Source organism: Harmonia axyridis, chromosome 7 (assembly GCF_914767665.1).
Source record: "Harmonia axyridis chromosome 7, icHarAxyr1.1, whole genome shotgun sequence".
In the NCBI taxonomy this organism is placed as follows: Eukaryota; Metazoa; Arthropoda; class Insecta; order Coleoptera; family Coccinellidae; genus Harmonia; species Harmonia axyridis.
This window is the reverse complement of record NC_059507.1, coordinates 11,390,175-11,415,238: the sequence shown is the minus strand read 5'-3', so window position 1 is coordinate 11,415,238 and position 25,064 is coordinate 11,390,175. Positions and strand designations below refer to the sequence as shown.

The 25,064-nt window shown below is 35.6% G+C and overlaps 1 protein-coding gene across 1 annotated transcript in view; it reads right to left on the bottom strand.

Moving 5' to 3' along the window:
• Positions 1–25,064, bottom strand: part of LOC123684122 (protein O-mannosyl-transferase TMTC1-like) — a 240,015-nt gene that overhangs the window by 86,161 nt on the left and 128,790 nt on the right. The window contains exon 5 of the mRNA XM_045623261.1: positions 9,229–9,314. Within this exon, the coding sequence (XP_045479217.1) occupies positions 9,229–9,314 (86 nt within the window). The remainder of the gene's footprint in view (positions 1–9,228; positions 9,315–25,064) is intronic.

The following is a 25,064-nucleotide window of genomic DNA, read 5'->3' as shown; positions in this document are numbered from 1 at the left end:
ATATAAAATTCATTCAAATCGGACTAATATACAACGCACAGTCTGTATGTAATTTGAGGAATAATTTTAATCAAATCGACATCAAACATCGTGTATATAAAGTTTTTGTTGAAACACAAAAAAGCAACCAAAAACACCAATGAACATGCCCGACTCGTTATTCGAATACCTTCAAGATGGCAGAAAGAGCAAATGCTATGATACCAATTTTCCATACGGAATCTTCAGGAATGTCTAAGACTAACCTAAAGCTATCATCCAAATTTCCAGATTTCATTTTGCCTATTTTTCCAAAAATATCAAATTGATATCCCAATTCAATACACCCTGTAAAATTTTTTATCAATTATTATATTATTCCTCACAAATTATGAAAAAGAAGAATAACCCGAAGTTTATAATCCGTTGTTTCAATAGGTTACAATTTTGCATAAATGTCTGATTGCCACTCAAGAATAATACATCCTGTATGAAATCGTCAATCACTCAGTGTATACCTCCAAGAATTATGCAAAAAAAAATAACCTAGATCTAAGATCTCAATTATCAGATTTCAACAGGTTTCAGTTATCCAGAGTCGTCCAATTGGAACTCGGAAATTGTGCACTCTGTATAAAAAATATTCATCGCACGTATATTTTCGCAAATTATGCAAAAGAAAACTAACCGGAAGCTCTAATTCCAATTTTCAGATTTATAAGGTCTCGATTTTCCAGAAATATAGGTATAATTGACGCTCGAAAATTGTACTGTATGAAATGGGAATGTGGGAATCCCTATTATTTTAAAATAATCATTGATTTTATTTGATCCATTTCACTATTCCAAAGTATTCACTGCCAAATGATATAAAAATTAATAACTGGCCAAAAAATAAGGAAAAAAAAATTATGAGCTGCTGCAAGATTTGAAGTCGCAACCCATAGAGACCTCAGTTTGTACGACCGCATCCCTAACGATCCGGCCACAATGCCTTTGCATAATTAGGTGCATTTGTGCTTCTTATAGGAATAATGTCAAAATAAATGGTGATAGAGATTCTATAAGTTGATGAATTTCCATGATTTTCGTTTAAAAAATCGTTAAATATTTAGGTTATCTAATTAAAATATCTCTACCTACCGGCTTATTTCAGGTTGGATGCTAATATCTGTCTGAAATGATATATTTACGTAGGTATGTCCTTGACAATTCACATGAAACGGAATGCTTCAAGATTTGACGAATTTCCATGAAAATCTCAACAAAACGCAAAAATATCATCATAAAAGGGCGGTACATACAGTTCTAGTCTATTATTTCCTCAAATTTCTCGTTAAAAACTTCTCAAATAACCAAATGACTCCTGGTAGAGGCTTCTGGCAAATCAAGCTTCCCACTGACTAAAAACGTTTTCTTTCTAAAATATCAACAAATATACCTCGAAAAACGAAAAGAAATCGTATATTAATCATCTTTTCTTGCATCTTTCCTCTGAATTCGTTCAAATTTCAATGTTTCTAGTCGAATATCATCTGACGTTTCTCATTTTCATTGGCATCGTTTCTTATTTATAATTATTGCAGCTTCTAAAATTCGAAAAACATCCATCGGGGCATATTTAGTATCGATATTTTAGTCAAATATGGAATTTCTGTAATTGAATCGATATAATTAACTGAATTGATCATTATTTCTGGTTCGATCGACAATTAGAAATATTCTAGAAACGTCAATTGCCGCGGACGTTGCTAGGCCCGTTGCTACCCAAGGACATCGTAGTATTTTCCTATTGGTCGTTCACGTCGACGTGAATCTGGAAATTCGTCGGGAAATTTCCCAAACTTTATCCGTTCATTCCCAGGTAATCCCGAAAAATCGGGAAACGGGAATATCCGCGGGAGTTAATTCGACATTTTCTCTTTCTTCCCGTACTTTTAGTTTTTCTCGTATCTCTCCCAGAGCCGAGAACACTCGACCGCAAAATCGGTCCAAAATCGTTCGATTTTCGGTGGGAGGAGCGCTTACGAGTTTAATATAGTATACTAGTACGCCCATAGATCTACCTTGTGGGTAGATCAATATATCCTGTAGATCTACCTAATAGGTAGATCAATGTTGTCCATAGATCTACCTTGTAGGTAGATCAATGTTGCCCATAGATCTACCTTGTAGGTAGATCATCATAGCCCATAGATCTACCTTTTAGGTTGATCAATATAGCCCATAGATCCATATTTTAATTCATTCATAAATACTTCCATATCTCCTGTAAAATCGATATCGCACTGAGATAAAGCGAGATACTAAGGATTCATGAATATACGTGTGAGTAACCCGCATCTTGTATGTGATTTGAGGATGGGAATAATATCGAATAATTCCTATCAAGTGACAATCAACTCGACCCTTTATAAACTGTATATTTACATGAAACATCCTGTATATAAATGAAAAAAAAACCTGAAGCTTATAATCCGATGGTTCAATATTTCACATTTCTGCATAAAAATCTAATTGGTACTCGAAAATAATACACCCTGTATATGATCGTCAGTCGCTTACTGTATATCTTCAACAATTATGCAAAAAAAAATATCCTGGATCTAAGATCTCAACTATCAGATTTCAACAGGTTTCAGTTCTCCAGAGTCGTCCAATTGGAGGTCGAAAATTGTGAACTCTGTATAAAAAATATTCATCGCACGTATATCTTCGCAAATTATGCAAGAGAAAACAAATCTAAAGCTCTTATTCCAATTTTCAGATTTCATAAGGTCTCGATTTTCCAGAAATGTATAATTGGCGCTTGAAAATTGTACACCCTGTATAAGATGGGAAGGAGGGAATCCCTATTATTTTAAAAAGACCACTGAATTCCTCACCCTGTAAAAATTTTAAATATATGAGTACTGCATATCTTCACGAATTATCTAAAAGTCGACTAACACGAAACTATTAATCTAGTTTTCAGATTTTATTGAGTCTAATTTTTCACAAATATCGAATTGGTATGCCGAATTTTTACTCCCTGTATAATTGTTAATCAATTATTAAATATTTCCTCAATGATTTCCTCCATGAGAAAGAATACCTGAACTTCTAATTGCCACTCGAAAATAATACACCCTGTATATAATCGTCAATCCCTACCTGTATACCTTCAAGAATTATGCAATGAAATGATAACCTATAGAGCTAACATGTCAACTATAAGAAAAGTTTTCAGTTCTCCAGAGACATCTCGGAAATTGGTACTCGGAAATAGTACACTCTGTATAAACGTTAATCTAGCACGTATAACGGAAAAATACCATCATAAAAGGGCGGTACATACAGTTCCAGTCTATTATTCTCTTGAATATCTCGTTTAAAACTCCTCAAATATCCAAATGACTCCTGTACCTAGCGACTTCTGTCAAACCAAGCTTTCCACTGACACAAAACGATTCCTCTTGAAAATATCATCAAATATTCATGGAAAAAAGGATAGAAATCGTATCTGAATTATCTTTTCTTGAATATTTCCTCTCGATTCGTCCAAATTTCAACATTTCCATTAAAATATCATCTGACGTTTCATTAATGATTTCGACGATTTTATGAATAAGCACAGAATTGGTTGAAACGTCAGAATATTTCGAATAGATTATTAAATAGAAATCATTCACACAGTTGACTAAAAAAACTTTGATCCATTTCATTATTCCAAAGCATTCACCGCCAAAAATAAAAGAATTAATAACTGGAAGAAAAATAAAAAAAATATATCGACTGGCTGAGATTTGAACCTCCAGCGCATAGATACCACTCCACGACGGTCCGTATCCCTAACCACCCGGCCACAACGCCATTGCTTAATTAGGTGCATTTGTGCTTCTTATAGGAATAATGTCAAAATAACTGGTGACAGAGATTCTATAAGTTGATGAATTTTCATGAATTTCGTTTAAAAAATTGTTAAATATAAAGGAAATCGAATTAAAATATCTCTACCTACCGATTTCCTTGCCTTAAAATGCTGATATTTGTTCAAAATGATATATTTACGTATGTCCTTGACAATTCACATGGAACGGAATGCTTCAAAATTTGACGAATTTCCATGAAAATCTCAACAAAACGTGAAAATACCATCATAAAAGGGCGGTACATACAGTTGTAGTCTATTATTTCCTCAAATTTCTCGTTAAAAACTTCTCAAATAACCAACTGACTCCTGGTAGAGGCTTCTGGCAAACCAAGCTTCCCACGGACTAAAAACGATTTCTTTCGAAAATATCATCAAATATACATGGAAAAAGGGATATAAATCGTATCTGAACATCTTTTCTTGCATATTTCCTCTCGATGCGTCCAAATTTCAACATTTCACGGCATGAATAAATTTTGACATTTGTCGTCTTCTGTCCAAGTATTGACTTATTGCAGCTTCTAAAATTCGAAAAGCATCCATCGGGGCATATTTAGTATCGATATTTTAGTCAAATATGGAATTTCTGTAATTGAATCGATATAATTAACTGAATTGATCATTATTTCCGGTTCGATCGACAATTAGAAATATTCTAGAAACGTCAATTGCCGCGGACGTTGCTAGGCCCGTTGCTACCCAAGGACATCGTAGTATTTTCCTATTGGTCGTTCACGTCGACGTGAATCTGGAAATTCGTCGGGAAATTTCCCAAACTTTATCCGTTCATTCCCAGGTAATCCCGAAAAATCGGGAAACGGGAATATCCGCGTTAGTTAATTCGACATTTTCTCTTTCTTTCCGTACTTTTAGTTTTTCTCGTATCTCTCCCAGAGCCGAGAACACTCGACCGCAAAATCGGTCCAAAATCGTTCGATTTTCGGTGGGAGGAGCGCTTACGAGTTTAATATAGTATAGATAATAGATAATGATTATACTGGCCAGTAGGCACCAAATACGGATTACTCCATTTTGTTTTTTAAATTAATTAGAATTGAAATTTTGAGTTATATAGTTTATAAGTTGAAGTGGTTCGAAGGTATTCTACAAATTTGGTTTCAGGTTTAGGGGAGCAGGGTAGCATATTGGCATGACTTTCACACTTCGGTCATTTCGAAAATCCAATTTTATATTTTGGTTGATATTGGATCTTTCGAAAATATGTTTACCTACGAGTATATTAAATTATGGAATTTTATTTGTTAAGATTCTCTAAAATTAATGGGAAAGTTGTATTGAAAATACTACGAGTCAGCAGGTCATCAGAAACTCATCAATTTTCAGTTGATCACGTGAAATAATACTGGAATACGTTACAGAGCAAACAACATTAATTGGTGGGGTAATTAATTCGTCACAATTGAAAGGTAATGGTTACCGCACCTAGTTCTTCGTTTACACCCATCCAAATTGAAATGGAACTGAAATAATGACGTAGTACGAGGGCGGACATCACTCATTATCTATAGTAATTGATCTTCATCTGTCGGATATAAAGAGAAATTTCAGCATTCAATCATGATGATTATTTCGTTGATTGATTATTTTTCATGGAATTCCTGCCTCATCCTTCTATCAGTAATTGTTTTAGGTGTATATTATCATTTTTCGATTCAATCAAGAGAATTCTATTACCATTGCAAAAGACCAAACTTCATAAGAAACGTTAGGTACCTAATGTAATCAACAGTGTCCCAGAATTATTATCATCTTTTATTATTACATGATACAAAGTTGAGGTTTTTATCTCAAAGTCTCAAAATCATGTTCGAAAAAGAAATGACGTCACAGAGAAAAAAATATTCTATTCTATTCTATAGGATGAAAGCCTGGACACTCCCCGGTCTTATGCACAGATGGCGGTGCTAGTATTGAATCCATATGATTTTTAGTTAGTACCAAACTTCGAACAATACGTGTCAAAATTTGACAGCAGTCCGACCATTAGTTTGTGAGATATTGCTTTGTGAGTGTAGCTACTTTTGTTATCTGAGGAATAATAATTTCGTGTACTCATAAAATATTGCTTTTTGAAGGGAAGAATACAGTTGGAGCAAAATCTTGGCTTGATGAAGAGTTTCCAGGGTCTGCACCAGGAAAATCAACCATCATTGATCGGTATGCTAAGTTTAAACGTGGTGAAATGAGCACCGAAGACGGCGAACGGAGTGGACGTCCAAAAGAGGCTGTCACCGATGAAAAAATCCAAAAAGTTCACAAAATAATTTTGAATGACCGTAAAGTGGAGTTGATCGAGATAGCAGATATTGTGAAGATATCATCTGAACGTGTACATCATATCATGCAAAATGGGTGCCGCGCGAGCTCATAATCGATTGAAAGCAACAATGATTCTGAGCAGTGTTTGAAGCTGCAATAAACCTGAATTTTTGCGTCGATATGTGATAGATGAAACATGGCTCCATCATTTCACTCTGGAGTCCAATCGACAGTAACCTGAGTGGACTGCACGCGATAAACCGAATCCAATGCAAGGAAAAACACAACAGTCAGCTGGCAAGGTTATGGCATCAGTATTCTGGGATGTACAAGGTATAATATTCATTGATTACCTTCAAAAAGGCCAGACCATCAACAGCGACTATTATATAGCGTAGTTAGATCGTTTGAAGGATGAAATCGCTAAAAAAAGCCCCCATTTGAAGAAAAAAAAAAGGTGCCGTTTCATCGAAACAATGCGCCGTGTCACAAATCAATGAAAACAATGGCAAAATTGCATGACTTGAGCTTCTGGATACACCGTATTCGCCAGATCTGGCCCCCAGCGACTTTTTCCTGTTCTCAGACCTCAAAACAATGCTCGCTGGAAAGGAATTTAGCGCCAATAAATAAGTCCTCGCTGAAACTGAGGCCTATTTTGAAGCGAAAGACTAATAGCACTACAAAAATGTTATCGAATAGTTGAAAGATCGTTATAATCGCTGTATCGTCCTCGAAGGCAACTATGTTGAATAAAAAAATCGAATTTTGCCAAATAATGTGTTTCACTATGGAAGACCGGGGACTTTTCAATGGGCCTGTTATAATATCAATCACCATCAATTATATAATCAAAATAACAGTTGCCTAGTTTCCTGATCGATTTCAACAAAACCGTTTTCCTTGGGGTGTTTGATATTCAAGAGCCCTGGGTAACACAGCTGGGAGGTTCACGAAATGATCTAGTTTGATAAGTTTCTATCGGTACATGTTTGTCACGTATATGGAATTTTCGACCGATTGAATGCTAACTACCAGCAGGTAATATTTACCCGTGAAATTACAACCGTAATTGATTATCACGGAAGACCCTGTTACATCGGCAAACAGGAGCTGTTCATATGGCTGTGTTGGTGTAATTTCAAGAACGCGAGCTGCATAATACAATCGGAGGACGTATCTCTATACAGCTATTGAGAGGCGATCTACGGGGATGATGTAATTCTGAAAGTGACGTGTAGTGGGAAGGAGTGAGAGATGGGTGTTACATTTGATGATTAAAAATACAAGATGTGGAAGCATAACTTACTCTTGGTTCATTATTTTCAATGATAAACCTTCAAGTATACCAATGTAGATTTGCTTCAAGGGCCTTTGAATTCACCTGAAGTCATAATGTGATATGTATACTTGGATATGAGACTAAGTCATCAAATGGTTAAATGCTATATATACTATTCTATTCTATGGGATGAAACCTTGGACACTTAAGTTGGCAACTCTGAGCCAAATAGAAACACTTAAACAGTGGGTTTTTTGTAAAATAATCAATGAGAGGGTGCAACACAGTGTTAGAGCAGTTAGATAGCTATTCACATCTATCAAAAGGTGAAAAACGAACTACTTTGGACAGATTTTGAAGAGTGATCAGTATCAATTGCTACAGTTCATCACAAAGGGAAAAATAGAGAAAAAACAAGTACCAGGAAGGAGACAACACTCCTAGATGAAAAATATAAGAGACTGGACAGGGATGGATGTCCAAACGTTGGTTCACAACGCCCATAGAAGGGACGAATTTGCCATGCAATCTTCATCAGAAGAGGCACTGCACTGTAAGAAAAAGTAGGGGTTATTTAGTCTGGTCAGATGGAAAGATTTTTTTAGGACCTCTGTTTACTCTGAATAAGGGCACAACAAACTGATATCTGCAGTTGGTAGTAACATTTGCATTATTATGAAGTGCCCAAGTGTTGTGCATACTACAGGAAGCTAGTGAATTCAACAGCCTTAAGTTTACCGTCCAGCAAGTCTCACGAAGATCTCTGATTGAGACGGGTAAATTCGATATGCAATTTTATTCAAATGCTGTCCTGTAGAGTATATTGCCAAGAAAAATGAAAAGGCTTTTATTGGTTTCAATACAGTTACCTCACTTAGCTGTACTAGAACTTTCACACGATTACAAAATGTCAATATTGCTAATATTTTTTTCCGCATACGCTAAAGGGATGTTCAGACCCTCTGAACCCCTCTTCATGTTATGCGTAATTATAACACGTTTCCCATCATCCAACAAAACATTTTTTGCACTCGCACCCACCACCGAAATATTTCAGATTCCCGAGATTTCCTTCCTTGCATGAAAAATGTATTTTGAGATGCTTGCAGAAAGCTTATATGGGGAGAATCTCTGAGTGCTTCGATGAGATTTCTTGAAGAACATTCAACTTGAACTATCGGCTTATTTCCAGCAATCTAGACAAGTTTTCGATATTCCCAGTTCGGAAAAGCCTCTTGAAATAACATAAGCATATAATACTTCTCCAATTCGCTCTTTTGTCGTATTTATTTTCTTTCCGAGAATTTTCTTTGTCGGATGTTCTTTATGAAGATTGGTATACAAAGAGAGATACCAGACTGTTGAATTGTGATTCTAGAAAATCCATTTATGCGAATCAAGAGTGTATTCACTGTTTAAAATTCTATGCCAGGTTAAAAGATTTAGGTCGTTATTTGAGTATATTATGCAGACTACATTCCACTGTGTAGGTGAACAAATGATCAGCACAGGTGTGTAGAAAATTTGGTAAAAATGTTTTATCTATAAATCATTCCTCCATTATTCTTAGATATTTTTTATTACTCCACTTGATCATCGAAGGCAATATAAAAGCAAAACAGGTACCAGGAACGAAACACAACTTCTGGATGAAAAATATATGAGATTGGACAAGAATGAATGTCCAAATGTTGATTCACACCACCCAAAAGAGATGCTTATTCGCCCATCTTTACTATAAGATGCATTAAAAGAATAAGAATGAGATACTTACATGCTAGAGTTGGTCTGAAGTGAATGGCACGTTTATAACTTTCTATGGCTTCTTCTAATCTCTTACTTCCTTGGAGTATTATGCCTCTGTAACAAAAAAAATATATAGAAATACATACTAATTTTTTTCGAGCAGCATTTATATCAATCTTATGCTTATGGCTCTACCCAAAATATCCATTCAAGAATTAGGCGTTGGCAAGAAAAAGAACGGACAAAGGCAACTATGTATATTTTTTGAGAGTAATACGAATAATTATCAAAACCAAACAACAAAGCATTTGTAGATTTAATCTCAGTTATAGCAAAGGAAATGTAAATGAGACATCAAATATTTCAAGAAGAGTACAGATAAAAACCTCAGCAAAAATTCTGTCTCCCTGCATATGCAGTGAATGGTTTGTGTATTTGTTTACAGAATGAGCTAACATTATTATACAGGGTGTTTCCTAAACATGCGGCAAAAATTCAGGGGGTTGTTCCTTGGACTATTCTAAGAATATTTTGTCCTTTGATGATTTTTGAAAAACCTATTTGTTTCGAAGGTATAGGGGAAACAAAATTTCAGATAATAACATTTTATTATGAAAAATTACATGAAAATTCAACTCAACCTACAAAAACTGTTGAAAATGACCACCTCTAGCCAGCATATAAGCATCCAATCTTCTCCTCATTGACTGCCGAACCCTTTCAAAAACACCAGGATCATTTCTTATTAAGTTACACCCAGCAATGATCCGATTTCGCAAGTCTTCCACATTTTCTACTGGAGTGGTATAAACTAATGATTTTAGATGGCCCCATAGGAAATAATCTAAGGGGTTTAAGTCCGGGGAACGAGCAGGCCATAAATGAGGTCCACCTCTTCCAATCCAGCGATCTCCGTATGTTAATGTTAAAAACTCAAGAGCAACCAAACTAAAATGCGCTGGTGCACCATCGTGCATAAACCACATTGCATGTCTTATTGCCAATGGTACATCCTCCAAAAACAGAGGTAACGTTTGTTCTAAAAAGTTGCGATACACGTCCCCGGTAAGTCTTTCTGGTAAAAATATCGGCCCTATTAGGCAGTCACCCACAATACCAACCCAAACATTCAATGATAACTGATGTTGAAAACGATCTTCAATTACCTCATGTGGATTTTCGTCGGCCCATACATGGTTGTTATGAACATTTCTTATTGCATTTCTTGAGAAATTCGCTTCATCGGTAAAAAGAATCAGCGTCAGTAATTGAGGAATTTGAACTAATGTGGTTAAAAGCCATTGACAAAATGCAATACGTGGGGGAAAATCAGTAGGAATAAGTGCCTGAACGCGTTGCATATGGTATGGGTATAACAAATTGTCTTTAAGAATTTTCCAAACAGTCTTATTACTCACATTCAAAGTATTGGAAATTTTTCGAGTAGAAGTACTAGGGTCTTCTTCGATCATGTCCAGCACATTCTCTTCCAGTTCCACCGTTCTTACTGTGTTTGGTTTTCCTGGTCCCCCCATTTTTTTCAATGCGCCTGTTTCATGCAAACGTTGATGAATATTTTGAAACAATTTTCTGTCAGGAATATTACGCCCAGGAAATCGTTCAATGTACAACCTCCTAGCTTTTAATGAATTTCCATCAGCAAGTCCATAAATGAAATGCATGTCAGTCATCTCGGTGTTTGTATAGCGATTCATAATAGTCAAAGATAAAATGTTAATTGCTAATACATCACAAAACGAATTCAAATGAAAACCGTGTTTAATCTGTATTCCTTTACCATCTGCACTTATCAATTTTTAGTCAAAAAACTGGCCGTTTTTAGTAATTGGAATGTTGTTAAACAAATTTAAAAATAAATTGTACCTACTTAGTAAACACAGTGCGGTACGCATTTTTATTTAAACTATTATTAATTTTAAAAATATGAAAAATGTTGTTCGCCCTGTATCTTCGAAACAAAGAGGTTTTTCAAAAATCATCCAAGGACAAAACATGCTTAAAATAGTCCAAGGAACAACCCCCTGAATTTTTGCCGCATGTTTAGGAAACACCCTGTATAGAAGGTATTTCTCTTCACCCAAAAAAAATCTTCTCTTCCATCTTTTCTCTTCACCAACGGTTGACGACTTTATAATCAATTAATCTGAAAACATTAATTAATCTGAGTAAAAAAAGAATGATAAATGTAAGTTTCCATTATATTGATTTGAATTTAGCGACCCATTCTAAAGAATGAACTGAAACTGAATGGATAGCTTGGAAACCACCATGAAAATCAACAATTGGACAAGTATTCACCAAGTGATCAATATTTTCTTCTACACCAATAGAATGCCATTTGAAGAGCATACTATTACAACGACCATGACCAATCCTAAGTCGATTTAAAATACACCAAATTTTCCCAGGAAGATTGAAACCAAGAACTTTCTCTGAAGGATCAACGATTAGATTTTTGTTGAAGACATTACAAGAACTCCATTCCGAACGCCAAATTTCCTTGTCATTTTCATTAAATTGAATAAATGTATTAATCCATAAAGGTTTACGTGACTTTAATCTGGACGTTCTGGTAATACACAATTGGATATAAGTTCGGGTAGAAATAATTTTTTTTTAAGATTTCTTGACTGAGACTTGTCTACGAATATGAGGCGAAAGTATATGTGATAGCACTGGTAACCAATGTAAAGGTGTAGATCTTATAGTTCCACTAATAATTCTCATAGAAACGTTAATCTGCCCATAAATTTTCTGAACATGAGCACAATTGAACAAAACAAAACAACAGTATTCAGCAGCGGAAATAACCAAGGCCAAAGCTGTAGGGAAGAAACTCAGAAACTGTAGAATTACACAATCAAGTTATGTTACCGCTCTCTGTATTTGGGACGTTTCCAACCACCGCTACTTGTTTTGTATAGTCACATTTGAAACGACATATTGTATTAATATTCAGAAATAACACAGCGAGCGCCGAGAAGCAGCAGCGAAACCGTATTCTCATTATTTTCCCATCCCCGGTGTGCACTTCTCATTACCAACATCTGCCACTCATTTTAATGATAACAAGCCTTCTCTATATCTTCGCCCTCATGACACGCTCGACAAATCCACAAAAGTAATTGTACAAATTTTCGAGCTGAATGGAGAGATATCCAGTGTTGCCGAGGATTTCCAGGTCCTAGGGAATAATAATACGCCGGCCTAGAAACTATACAGATGGGTATAATTGATATTCCCACAGGGGTTGAAAAGGAATACCACCCACGACAAACAATCGTTTTAAGGGATGAAGGTCCCTAATTAAATTTGACAGAATAAAGGAAATGCTAAATGTATGGCAATCAGCCGAACGGCAAGTAAGAATGAGGATCAAGAGACCAATGAAAGCAGAGAATAATCTCACTAGGAAACTCCAAGGAAAAAATTGTAGTATACGTTCCCACCGCCGGAAAATGAAAAGGATGGAGTTTTCCATTGAAATAAACATAATTTGAGGTCCATGTTTCCATTCAGGCAAACCTTCATCACGTTATTTGTGCCATTTATAATATGGAAGTGTATTCCTAATGTCATCAACATGAAATATTGAGTTTTTTTTGATATTCTCCTTGAAATCTAACCAGTTCTTAGAACGAGGTTAATATGAGATTTTGAACAAGACTTTCTCTAGGTATTTGTAAGTTTTTGAGCTAAAAAGTTTGTCTGAATTCATGATGAAAACACGTTGTGTTCCGAAGATAGCTGGGTAACGAAAACAACTCCACTTATTACTCTGGTCTCTGATTCTGTTCTATCTCGTAGCAATTTTGATCTTCTCATACAAGTACTCCTTAATACATTTTTTTTATTTCAAATTTGATTCATCATCCTTGAGTAACAATGATTTGATATTACCAATCATATTTACTGTCAAATGAGGTCAAAAGAATATGACAATTAAATATATAAATGGCGAGCCCTCCATCGTTTCCTCTCCTGGTGTTTCTTCATCAGGGAGCTTGTAGCTCACTTCGAGGACAATATTATACGCTGGCTTCTCTCTCGGCAGAGAAAAATCAAATGCAAATAATATATCTATCGCTGGTGATTTCAACATGAATGACGTCGAGTGGTCCCTTACAAGAGCTCTGTTGTCAGTCAATCCAATAGATTTCATCATAATCAGATTTAATCTTTGCTGAACCTTACTCTATTGTTTGGAACACCAGTGATGTTATAAATATGTGAGACATATTAGGTTAACTTTCAGTGGAGTGTATCGGTGTTAATTAATTTTTGTTGTGCTCTTTAATCTCTGGGATTTTTAATTTCTGTTATTTATATTTTTTTTTCTTTTGGTTTTAGTGTATTGCTTCTGTTATTTAGTTATTTCTTCAATTATGTGTATGCATATAAGAATTTTTTTGGTGAGTTTTATAGGCTTGAAAACATATACTCTGTATTCAATTGTAATAATAATAATAATAAATTGGGAGGTGCATTATACAGGAGCCTGATGCACCCAACTACTTTTCACTTTCAATGAAAAACCTAACTCACAGTTTCCAAAACAGCAGTAAAAATCCCCCAAAACAAGTTAATTCATTTTTGTTTATGTTGAAAGTTGATTTTCATCTAATGAATACCACACTTCTCACAATTATAGTTCAGAAAATCAAAGTTTACTTTTAGACAAAAGAACATGGATTTCAGAATTAATAGTTAATTTAAAATCTGAAGAGCGGAATTGAAATTCAGATAAGGAAGTAGCAATTCAGAAAACCGAAGTTTTTATTCAGAATAGTGAATTGAATTTCAGGAACAGCAAATTATATTTCAGAGAAGAAAAATTGTATTTCAGAGATTATCAATTCAATTTCAGATAATGTAATATGTATTTCAGAACAGTACCAGTAGGTACAATATGCAACACGGCCATTCTGCATTACAATTTCATATTTCTGAATTCCAATTCAACTATATTTTTTGGAATCAACTTTTCCTTTTCTGAAATACAAATTACCTTCTCTGAATATAATGTTGTTTTGTTGAATTTCTAATTCCCATTTCTAAATAACAACTTCCAATTATGAATTACAGTTTCGATCTGCTAAAATTCAATTAGCTTTTCTCAAATAAATTTCATGCTTTCTGAATTACAATTGGGAAGGGTGCACCTTTTCCGAATGCTCCACATGTTGAGCATTCCAGTGATGAAAGATAGGTAAAGCGATAAGCCCACCATTCCCGATGAATAAAACGGCTAAATCGGAAATCCATAGGCAGAAACCCGCAAAAATTGATTCAATTAACTGACTTTTGTTTTCTTATGCAAGTAACTCAAATAGAATGGGCGATTACGGCAGTTCCGTTCGTCCATTCAAGATTCAGCTGTGTCCTCATGAATTCCGATATTGAATAATTGATTGGTTGGTTATATCAACAAATTCTATCTGAATTATGTTTCTGGTTGGGTTTCAGGGTTTGGTGATTCATCTTTAGGATTTGTAGAGTTTGCAGGAAGATTCAAGCAGTGCAATGAAAACTGGTGCATAATATTTTCCAGAATGATTCAACATCATCAAGTCTCGAATATCAAAATGAAGGGTGCATCAATGAAGAATCGTTTCTCAAAGTACTAAACATAAATAGAGGAAGCATATGTCATTTTCAGTAAGCAAATTTTGTCCCCAACATCAAATTTGTCATGAAGAGCGCGGAAATGAAAACATATCAGTGATACGATATTTCACTCAATTAGCGAGTTTCTCCATAAAGAACGCATTTTTTATATCCCATAGTGAATCAACGTTTCATATTACCTCAAAATATGTTGAAATAAATACCTAAATATATCAGAAATTCAGAAAACAAACTTCAAGCACGCCAACGTGAAACAACCGATAACACTAGAAGAGCAAAAGTTGCCAAACCTTTGATTTCAGCAGGTAGATACAGAATATAATAAATATTCTGCTCAGTAAAAATTCGACAATTAGGAAAAATATCTGATTCCAAATATTCAAATTTGGATATTCAATCGTGAATCTCTCAAATAAATATATTCCATTGATTATATTCAATGGAATATATTTATTTCAGAGATTCATAACGATATAGTAAAATTGAGGATTTGAAAATATATCACAATACGACAACGTAAACTAACCATGTTGGGGACATGTAAAAATTGCGTATACTCCCTCTATCTATGTTTATCACTTCATTACTCTTTGAATAATGAAAAATCTGATTTCATTAGGAAAACCTCGTTCCACATATATGATCCAAGGCAGACCGAAACCAAGTAAACATCCATGTTATCAATATGGGTAACTACATCCCGGTCCAAGCTGAAAACATGTTAGACGCTATCATATTTAGCCTCATATTTCATAATTCTTTGCAGGAGAAGTTTGTCCCCGATACGAAATATGTAGATCACCCAAACTCTTGTCTGCAATATAACTTTCCGACTATGCTAACAAAATATCAACTTTCTTCTTATATTGACGGAAACTTTACCTCTACTCGAAAATTTAATAACGTTCGGTAGACCTGGGCGACAGGGAAATGTCCTGAATGGAAACAGCGTCAAGAAAAAATTCAATATTGGCACGATATTGCACAGGAAAGATGTACGAGTCATCCAATCTCATTGGAAAGCTAGAGACGTGGATTTAATCGTGGATTTCCTGGAAAAGGTATGTCTAATGCGTCCCTGAATATATGCGGGAAGAAAGTTTGTATATGAGCAAGTTGGGTGAAAGATAATCCTTTGAAGATGATAGGAAAATGACAGAAGTTCTTCTCGAATATTTTGTGAAATAGATTAATTAAAAAAAGTTGCTGTGTTTATGTAGAATATAATTATGGAGTTCAAGCGATAGGGAGATATCACAAGCATGCGAATAAACTCAACATTGGCGGTTCATTTCACAAGCAATATGTACAGGGTGTCTCATATAAAAGTGTCCACCCTCAATAACTCAACAACGAATCAGAATTTGTGAAAACACTATGACAGTTTGATTTTTGATGACAGGGGGACATGATCTGGGATACAAAGCTTGTTTCTAAAGGCTGTTTTTTTTAGAGCTATAGAACTTTAAATTGCAATAAAACAACGATGGATTATTCGATTGACATGAATAATTATCCGCAAGATAATCTTGTGGCATTTTCAATATGATTTCTGGCATATGACTGCCACGGTTGTCTCGGATATAGTCCAATCTGGACGTCCAATTTTCGATGACTTTTTCCAACATTTGTGGCCGTATATCGGCAATAACACGGCGAATGTTGTCTTCCAAATGGTCAAGGGTTTATGGCTTATCCGCATAGACCAATGACTTTACATAGCCCCACAGAAAGTAGTCTAGCGGTGTTAAATCACAAGATCTTGGAGGCCAATTCACAGGTCCAAAACGTGAAATTAGGCGGTCACCAAACGTGTCTTTCAAGATTGTGGCACGAGCTGTATGACATGTTGCGCCGTCTTGCTGGAACCACAGCTCCTGAACAGCATGGTTATTCAATTCAGGAATAAAAAAGTTAGTAATCTTGGCTCTATACCGATCACCATTGACTGTAACGTTCTGGCCATCATCGTTTTTGAAGAAGTACGGACCAATGATTCTACCAGCCCATAAAGCGCACCAAACAGTCAGTTTTTCTGGATGTAACGGTGTTTCGACATACACTTGAGGATTAGCTTCACTCCAAATGCGGCAGTTTTGTTTGTTGACGTAGCCATTCAACCAGAAGTGCGCTTCATCGCTAAAAAAAAATAAAATGGACGTAGTGCGCGATACGTATTCCGCACAGAACCATTATTTTCGAAATAAAATTCCACTATTTGCGAGCGTTGTTCAGGCGTAAGTCTATTCATGATGAATTGCCAAACCAAACTGAGAATAAATCACTTGAAAGCTGTTAAATCCGTTGCCACCTTGAACAGTAATGCCAACTTAAAGTTATATACCTCGAAAAAAAACACCCGTTACTAGCAACCCTCTGGAGAGGGTTGCAACCCCATCAAGAACTTGAATAGGGAAAGTGGGTAGTTTTGTAGCACAAATGTATGCATACATTCAAATTCGTATGAACCTGTAGTTTGTGTTCTATAAAGTGAATATTCAATTACATTCATTACTATTATCTATACAGCTGAAAGCAAGATTGTTTATCTTAAATACAAAGAAACGTTTATCATCATGGCATATGACATCCTTGGTATTTTATTACGTGGCTCTTTTTTGAATAAAAATGATACATGATAATTTTTTGTTGAACAGAATTCCTATCCTATTTCATTATTTTCATAAACGTATTACTGAAATATTCATTTTTAAAAGCTATTCTGTTAGGATTCCATAGCGTATACAATTTGATTCACAATATTTTTGTGAAAAGAGTCAACATATCGAAATAGGCAACATTTGGATTATATTACCGCCATCGAGAAGCTAGCAAATGGAGCAAATTTTCCAGAATTTCATTTCTTTGCATCATCACCATTCCTGCAGAACTTCCAGGATATAACAGCCAGACTTTCTGCATGCTGAACTTCTGTATGTGATGTTTTTTAAAGCCCGAATGGGGGGCTCTGGCAAAGGATATACATTCTCACGTAGTAATATTTTCAGCTTTCCAACTGCACTCTCAAGATGAAATTTTCATGCTCCATCCGAATGAGTAAACTAATTTTCTACAGTGAATACTTTAAATGAAAATTCTGAATTATATTCCAACTTCTGTCGTAAAATATGCTCATATCCGCCTGACAAACAGGCAAAAAACGTTTATTTCCGCTTACTTTTCTGTTCCCCTTTGACGCAGATTCGAGATAATGGCATTGAATACCGTCAAACTGGCTTATGCAAGAATATGAAGGAACGGGAAATATAGAATTGTGTGTGTTTTAAGAGCTGAAATGAATTCTGACAAAAAACGAGTTTCGTTAGTCAGAGAACTAATTATATTTTTTTGCAAGTTAAATACCATCGTGGTTATTAAGTGAGTACACAAACGGGAGATGATCCGAGGAGTGCTTTATAATTACGAAATTGAACGAATCACATACATTGCAGTGTACTCGAAATATTATCATCAACTAACTACAATTTATTATGTTCTATTAATGATAATAGATTACTTTACGAAGCTATTATCCACTACTTACATAATGCCATCTGCTATGTATATTCTTCGTCTTGCCTGTATGCATCACCTTGCAATTATTGTCTAGCTCCAAATACCAGCATTAAAAGATATTCTGATTATAAGAGTAGCCACGGAGTGGAAAGTCATTGTTTGGAGTTTCAAAGCCTCTCCAAAATAAATAAAATTGAACTAAGGTGATCAAAATTTTCTCATGTGATGGATCCAGGTTGAGAAGAGATGTAGCTATTGTCTGTTGAGTTCATAAGTAATGTACTCTTGCTCTTTATGTACACAGTAGTCGGGTTGTTGTCCGAAATTGCAATAGAATTGTGTTTTCTGTTGGTTTCTACTTTCAGAAATTCTGCTCAATGAACTGCCGCCTTGAAGAAAAACATTTCAGAGCTCTTACACGACAACCAGCATAAGAACCTGCTCATGTGAATGCTCTCGAAGAAGTTCAATCTAGTTTGAGGGAATATCGAAACAAGCTGCTCGAATGCTTCGATTTTAGAATTTTGTGATGTGCTTTCTGCTGCATCGAATAAACTCGTATTATGATTTCAATTTGTTCATCCCATTTTTAAAATATACAACTCAACACAAAGGTTCATGAAACACCGTAAAGTAGTATCAGCAATGGAATAAATCTGTGGAGGAATACTCTTGGTCTTGCTCAGGAAAAGAAAAATGTGGTGCTGTCACCGACCTATATCAGAGAGCTCTTGAAGCTGACACTAGCTGAGCTTCGGGTTATAGTGAGACTGCTGACAGGCCAATGACAGTGCAAATATCTTTAATACAGCATAAAAAAGTCAGTTCCTTAGATTTGCAGGCTCTGTGGAATGATGGTAGAAACGGCTGAACACATGGTGTGCAAATGTCCGGGATTGACTGGCTTAAGAAACATTCATATGGGAAAGTCAATTCTGGATACTCATGAGGCAACAGCCAAGGCTCCTAAGGATGTTCTAGGTTTCGTTAACAGTATCGACGGCCTTCTTGAGTTTGTAAGAATGGGTAGGGTTAAGAACAAAAGATCCGTGTGGTCGCAGTTCTCGGAAGGCTGATCGAGCCACAACAACCTCGATTCAAAATAATAATAATAGTGTCAGCATTATTTGATGCATTCCCTTCAATTTTCTTTGCTGGTTTTGATGTTTATGGAGCAATTCGCCTTTACTCGTCAGAGATTCCCTGAAGCAATACATCTGTGGTTATAACAAAGTTGGAATTGTGGAAAAGACTGATGTCAAGAACCTAAAGCCTAGTCTTGAAAGCCAAGAGAATTGTGTTTACAAACAGTATATCACTATACAATATTCGGTTGCTTTGCTACTCAAGAAAGGACTGCATCAAGCCTTCTTTCCTTCGAGTTCCACTCCTAAGATTGGCAATCCTACTGGCTATATTAAATTTGATAGCAATTTCCTATTAAGCCTAAGGGGTGTTAATTTTTTCACCAACTTCACTGCCAACATATGATATTGAATATTATGTCGTAGTGTCGTGTATTTCTGTTTTTTTTTAATCCCCTTTTCAAACTGAACCCTGGCTACGCCCGTGATTCAAATTCACTTCCAATCCCATCCTATTGTTTCATCTCGAAACAATGCTCGTTCGCCATCACATAAACAGAAACCCAACTACCCCCCATATACCAGAAATTATACACTTCCTACTTCATTGTTATTTTGAAGTGGAAACTATCGGATATCAGGTGGGAAATGTAACTCACCGCTAATAACAGCGATTCCAGAAATCGATAGGAGAATAATATAGACGCGAACGCCTTTCCTATGTTGGCTCTACTGATTTAAAATCAGCTTCGACGTTTAATGAACTGGAGCGTTTACCTTGCGGTGGGCGAAAAGAATCCTGTAATTTGTTCTGAATGAACACGATTTCAGGGTTGATTTGAGTGAATTTATACTTGTTGGCACAGTAAAGAATACAGACACAGAAAAAAAAATTCAATATTCGTTGAATGAATTTTGATGGTTGAGATTATAGGTAATATCATAGATAAACCTTTTGAATCATAAGCTTTCAGAAAATGCGGTAATGTATATTTTAATAATGGTGTTTCTCTAATTCTGTGGTTATTCCGTTCATTCTTCCACATCTTGTAGAACAAAATCTTGCGAGAATATATCAGAAACGCACAGTTTTCATGGTTATATTTTATTATTCTATGTTGGTATTCCGAACTTTCCGCCACGGCTTTATCTATCAATTCATCAATTTGCCTTAAAGAAATCAGTTCTGCCAATCAACATTTTTCAATGCAAAAATCACTAAAATATATTTATGGAAATATTTCATTAATTTCAATGAAAATGCAATGAATTAGAGAAAATAATGTATAATACTCGTACAGAAGGCTCATTCTACCACTCGTTCATTCAAAAACTCGCCACTTCGTGGCTCGTTTTTGAATTTTGAACTCGTGGAAGAATATCAATGCCTTCTGCACTTGTATTATAAATAACTATTTTCATTTCATTTATATATTGAATATTGAACTGATATCGGACCAAAATATGCTGCTATGGATATAATTCGCCAAGTTAAATATTTTATGTCAATGTCATCTCTTGCATTCATCAAAAAAGTCGACATATATGTCTTTTATTCTCTATGCTGGGATTTTCGACATGATCGAAGGTCATGTACACATTCTATTAGTCAATACCTATTTCGTACCTAGGGCTGGATAAACACAGGGCTGAGATATTCAAATATAACAAGTCACTCAATAAGACTTAGCCTGTGAATAAACAAGAGCTAAAAAGCTACTAATGCGTAGTAACTGTCTTTTCAAAATCTTCTGAATCTGAATGTTTTTTCTTGAAGTTATTGTGTGCTTGCCCAAGAGATGGCGTTGTGGGCGTCGCATCACTCTCTAAATTGGCACCGCTGGGTGAATGAACTAACCGCATTAGATTAGAGTCACTATAATCCACTATATAGATGGAAGGTGTATTCGGCAGAAATCACTGAGTACCAAACTGATGATACAGTCGCCGCCAAATATGTTGGCAAGAACTTGGTTGCGCACAAAACTGAAGGAGGAGCTGATGACTGACTATGAGTACCTAATAAACCGAAGCGTTCCATTCAGTAGCGTACATATAAAGCATAACGAATATAATGTCATACTATCGTACTACCTGTATATCTTATTTTCTCAAATAAAAGTACCTGTTATAAATGTAAACTTTTTCTATCTTTTCTTATAATAAATGGCTCTACTCTCAATGTTAAATATTATCCTCTGATAGTTTTTTCGTTATCTCGAATAATTCATTGCCGATTCAATTTATTTACCACGCCACTGAGTTAAGCAGTCTCGAAATCAGCAACACCCCAGAACCAATGCCGTATAGTGCGAAGGAGATAGCATTATCTCTCTCTGCGCTTTAGATTTGCCATCTTATTTGGCGGCGACTGTACCATCAGTGATTTTGGGGTGAAACAACGCAATCCTCAGATATGGAGAGAGCCCACTTTCAAAAAACGCCCGCCAAAATCTATTACCTCCAGTATAATCATACTTTTTTCTGACGAACACCTAGTTTTAATTTCAAAGGATTCATCGACATTCGAATTCGATTTTTTCCTCATAAAAATAGTCCTGTTCTTCATATTTCACAATGTCGACTGTAATCAAGGGTAGATTGTTCCTTCAGTGGGGAAAGTAACGGTTTTTCAGCTAGTATAATTGTTTAGGTCACGAGCGAGCTCAAGCTAAGCCGGTAGATTCAATAATTTCACAAGCAATTAAAACAATTTTCGAGTGCTTTGAGCATGCAATTTTTTCATAACATACAGCTGAAATATGTGTAGCTTTGTGTAATCAATATTGCTTCGGAAAATTATGAGTAGGAATATTTGCTGTGCTCTGTAATAATGAAATGAAGCTTTTCCGGTTTTTATTTGGGTCAAGAGCAATATTCTGAAAACTTGGTTAAGGTCACTTATTGAATATAAAGAAAATTGTTGAAATGTTTTGATAAGTCATCATGAGAACTTTCAGACACATATTTAAGAATAACAGTAGATAATAGAGTATTTATATCTCCTTCTTGAGAATCACTATTGATGTAACTTTCACTTGGAAATCCCAGAAAGGCTCCTATCCAAATTCAATTCGGCATGTTATTTCTTGCGAATCCTTAGAGTGTTTTTAATCGCAACAACCTGATTGCTCTTCTCAATGCGCAGGTGATATCTAGACTTATATATGGCTTCTGCTTTCGGGGCAGCGTTTTTAGAGTAGAGGATTCGGACTGGCTTTAGTCACAATCAGAACCGAAGGACATGTAATAAGGAATATTGATAGATTTGGTGGAATCTCTCAGATTTTGCAGGCAAACCTGAAGGTAGAGAAGGCCTTGTAAGAAATCATATCAATCGAGAAATGCAGCTATCTGTTAAGGCAAGAATTCAGTAAAGCTGATAAACGCGTCTTGACGAATTGAAGCAAATTCAATCTGATTTAACCAATTAAGCTAGGTGAGATGGAACGGCCCCATTTGAGGAAAAAAAGGTGCTGTTTCGTCAAGGCAATGCGTCGTGTCACACATCAATGACAAAATCGCATGAATTGGACTTCGAATTGCTTCTGCATCCACCGTTTTCGTCGGATCTGGCCCCCAGTGACTTTTCCCTGTTCTCTGACCTCAAAAGAATGCTCGCTGAAAAGACATTTAGCGCCAATGAAGAAGTAATCGCCGAAACTGAGGCCTATTTTGAAGCGAAAGACAAATCGTACTACAAAAATGGTATCGAAAAGTTGGAAGATTGCTATAATCGGTCTATCGCCCTCGATGGCAACTTTGTTGAATAATAAAATCGAATTTTTAATCTCTTTTAAATTAATTAATTTTTTCGGCAACCATCCAGGAATTGAGCACTTCCCTTCACTTTTTCTCTGTGAAAGTAGCATTTCCCGGCTTAGTCCGAAAAGTACGTACTTCCCGGACTAGGCCGGAAAACTCGTTTGTGTCATTGATGTGAATATGAAAATCTTGGTAGGTATATTTTTAATAAATGCAGTTGATCATTACCATAGAAACCGAGATAACGGCTGACAGTTCATATGAAATTAGTTGTCAACAATTTGAATGTTTTTTGATCGCAATCGCAATAAAATATGGAAAGCAGCAGCGATAGTGTCATTCTTCACGGTTGCCGAAAAAATATTGTACGCAACACGCCCGAAAATGTTTTTTTTGGACTCACAGACTTCCAGGACTCGCTTACGCTCGTCCTGGAATTTTGTCTATTCGTCCAAAAAAACCCTATTTTCCGGACTTGTTACGTAAATTACTATTTTGTGTTGTAATGAGGAATAGTATTTTATATCATTCATAGTCGTATTACTTTATTGATTTATGCATTTATATTTTATATTTTGACAGAGATACTCTTTATCATTTAAGAATTCTATAACTTTATTTAGTTATTTCTACTATTTTTATATTCTGACAATGATGAGAAATGCTTTATACGATTTCGAAGTTATTACTTTATTGAGTAATGCATTTATATTTTATATTTTGACAAAGATACTCTGTATCATTTAAGAATTTCATAACTTTATTAAGTTATTTCTACTATTTTTATATTCTGACAATGATGAGAAATGCTTTATACCATTTCGAAGTTGTTGTATTTTTTATTGAATCCTATAACGTGTGCAATACAATGAATTTTTGTGAAGGAGCATCAATAAATTATGTATCTATCTATCTATAGGAAGTCAGGAAATTTCCACAGAACTCTTGAAAAAATTACAGAAGAACCATAACATTCGAAAGAACGAAAAGCATACCTATACCCCGAAAGCTCCTCTTCCACACACGAGAAACCACTTCACCAACCCTGAAAATTGCAGCTAACAAACCGACGTCACGAATATACCAAATCCGAGATTCCCCCAAGGCACGAATATAAATTTCTGGCGACAACTTTTATTTTTATCATTTAGCGCCATCTAACTCCGGAATACGTAATGTCGGGGGAAGCCGCGAGGATCGGGATGAACAAACCACACCTCATCAACCGAGATGATACATTATTCCCGGCTCGGATCTAGACCGACTCCAGAAGACGACACAATCTGTCGCTGATGTAACTAGATGAAAAAAGTTTGGCGGCAAGTTTGCACCGAGGGAAATGTGGCGGTGACACTTTTGAAGATTTTTAATTAGGAGATATTCAGAGACTTCCATCTCCCGCGGACGACGTGCTCGTCTCAACCCCCCCCCTCCCTTTCTTCAAATTACTCCCTTGTCCATGAGCCGCAATAAAGGAAATCGCGGAAGTTTTTCGGTTGAGAAATTTGGTAGTGAAGGGCGAAGGGGAAAGAATGACTGAATGGCGTTTTTGACGCATGGGCTGTTTGATTGGTTTAATTACTAACAGTCGACGGGGATCTCCCGGAGTTGGGGAGTTTTAATGCATCGTTTTCGGTACATCGAAAGAGAAGAATTTGATAATAATAATAATAATATTTATTTGGTGCTAGTTACAACTTACATTTCATGTTGTATTACACAAGTCAAAACACAAATATACAAACAGTCATATATAAAAATAATATGTGAAATATTTCATCATTCAAATGAAAAATCATCCGACAGAAACTCAGCCACACTGAAGAACGCTTTTCTCTTCAGATATTTT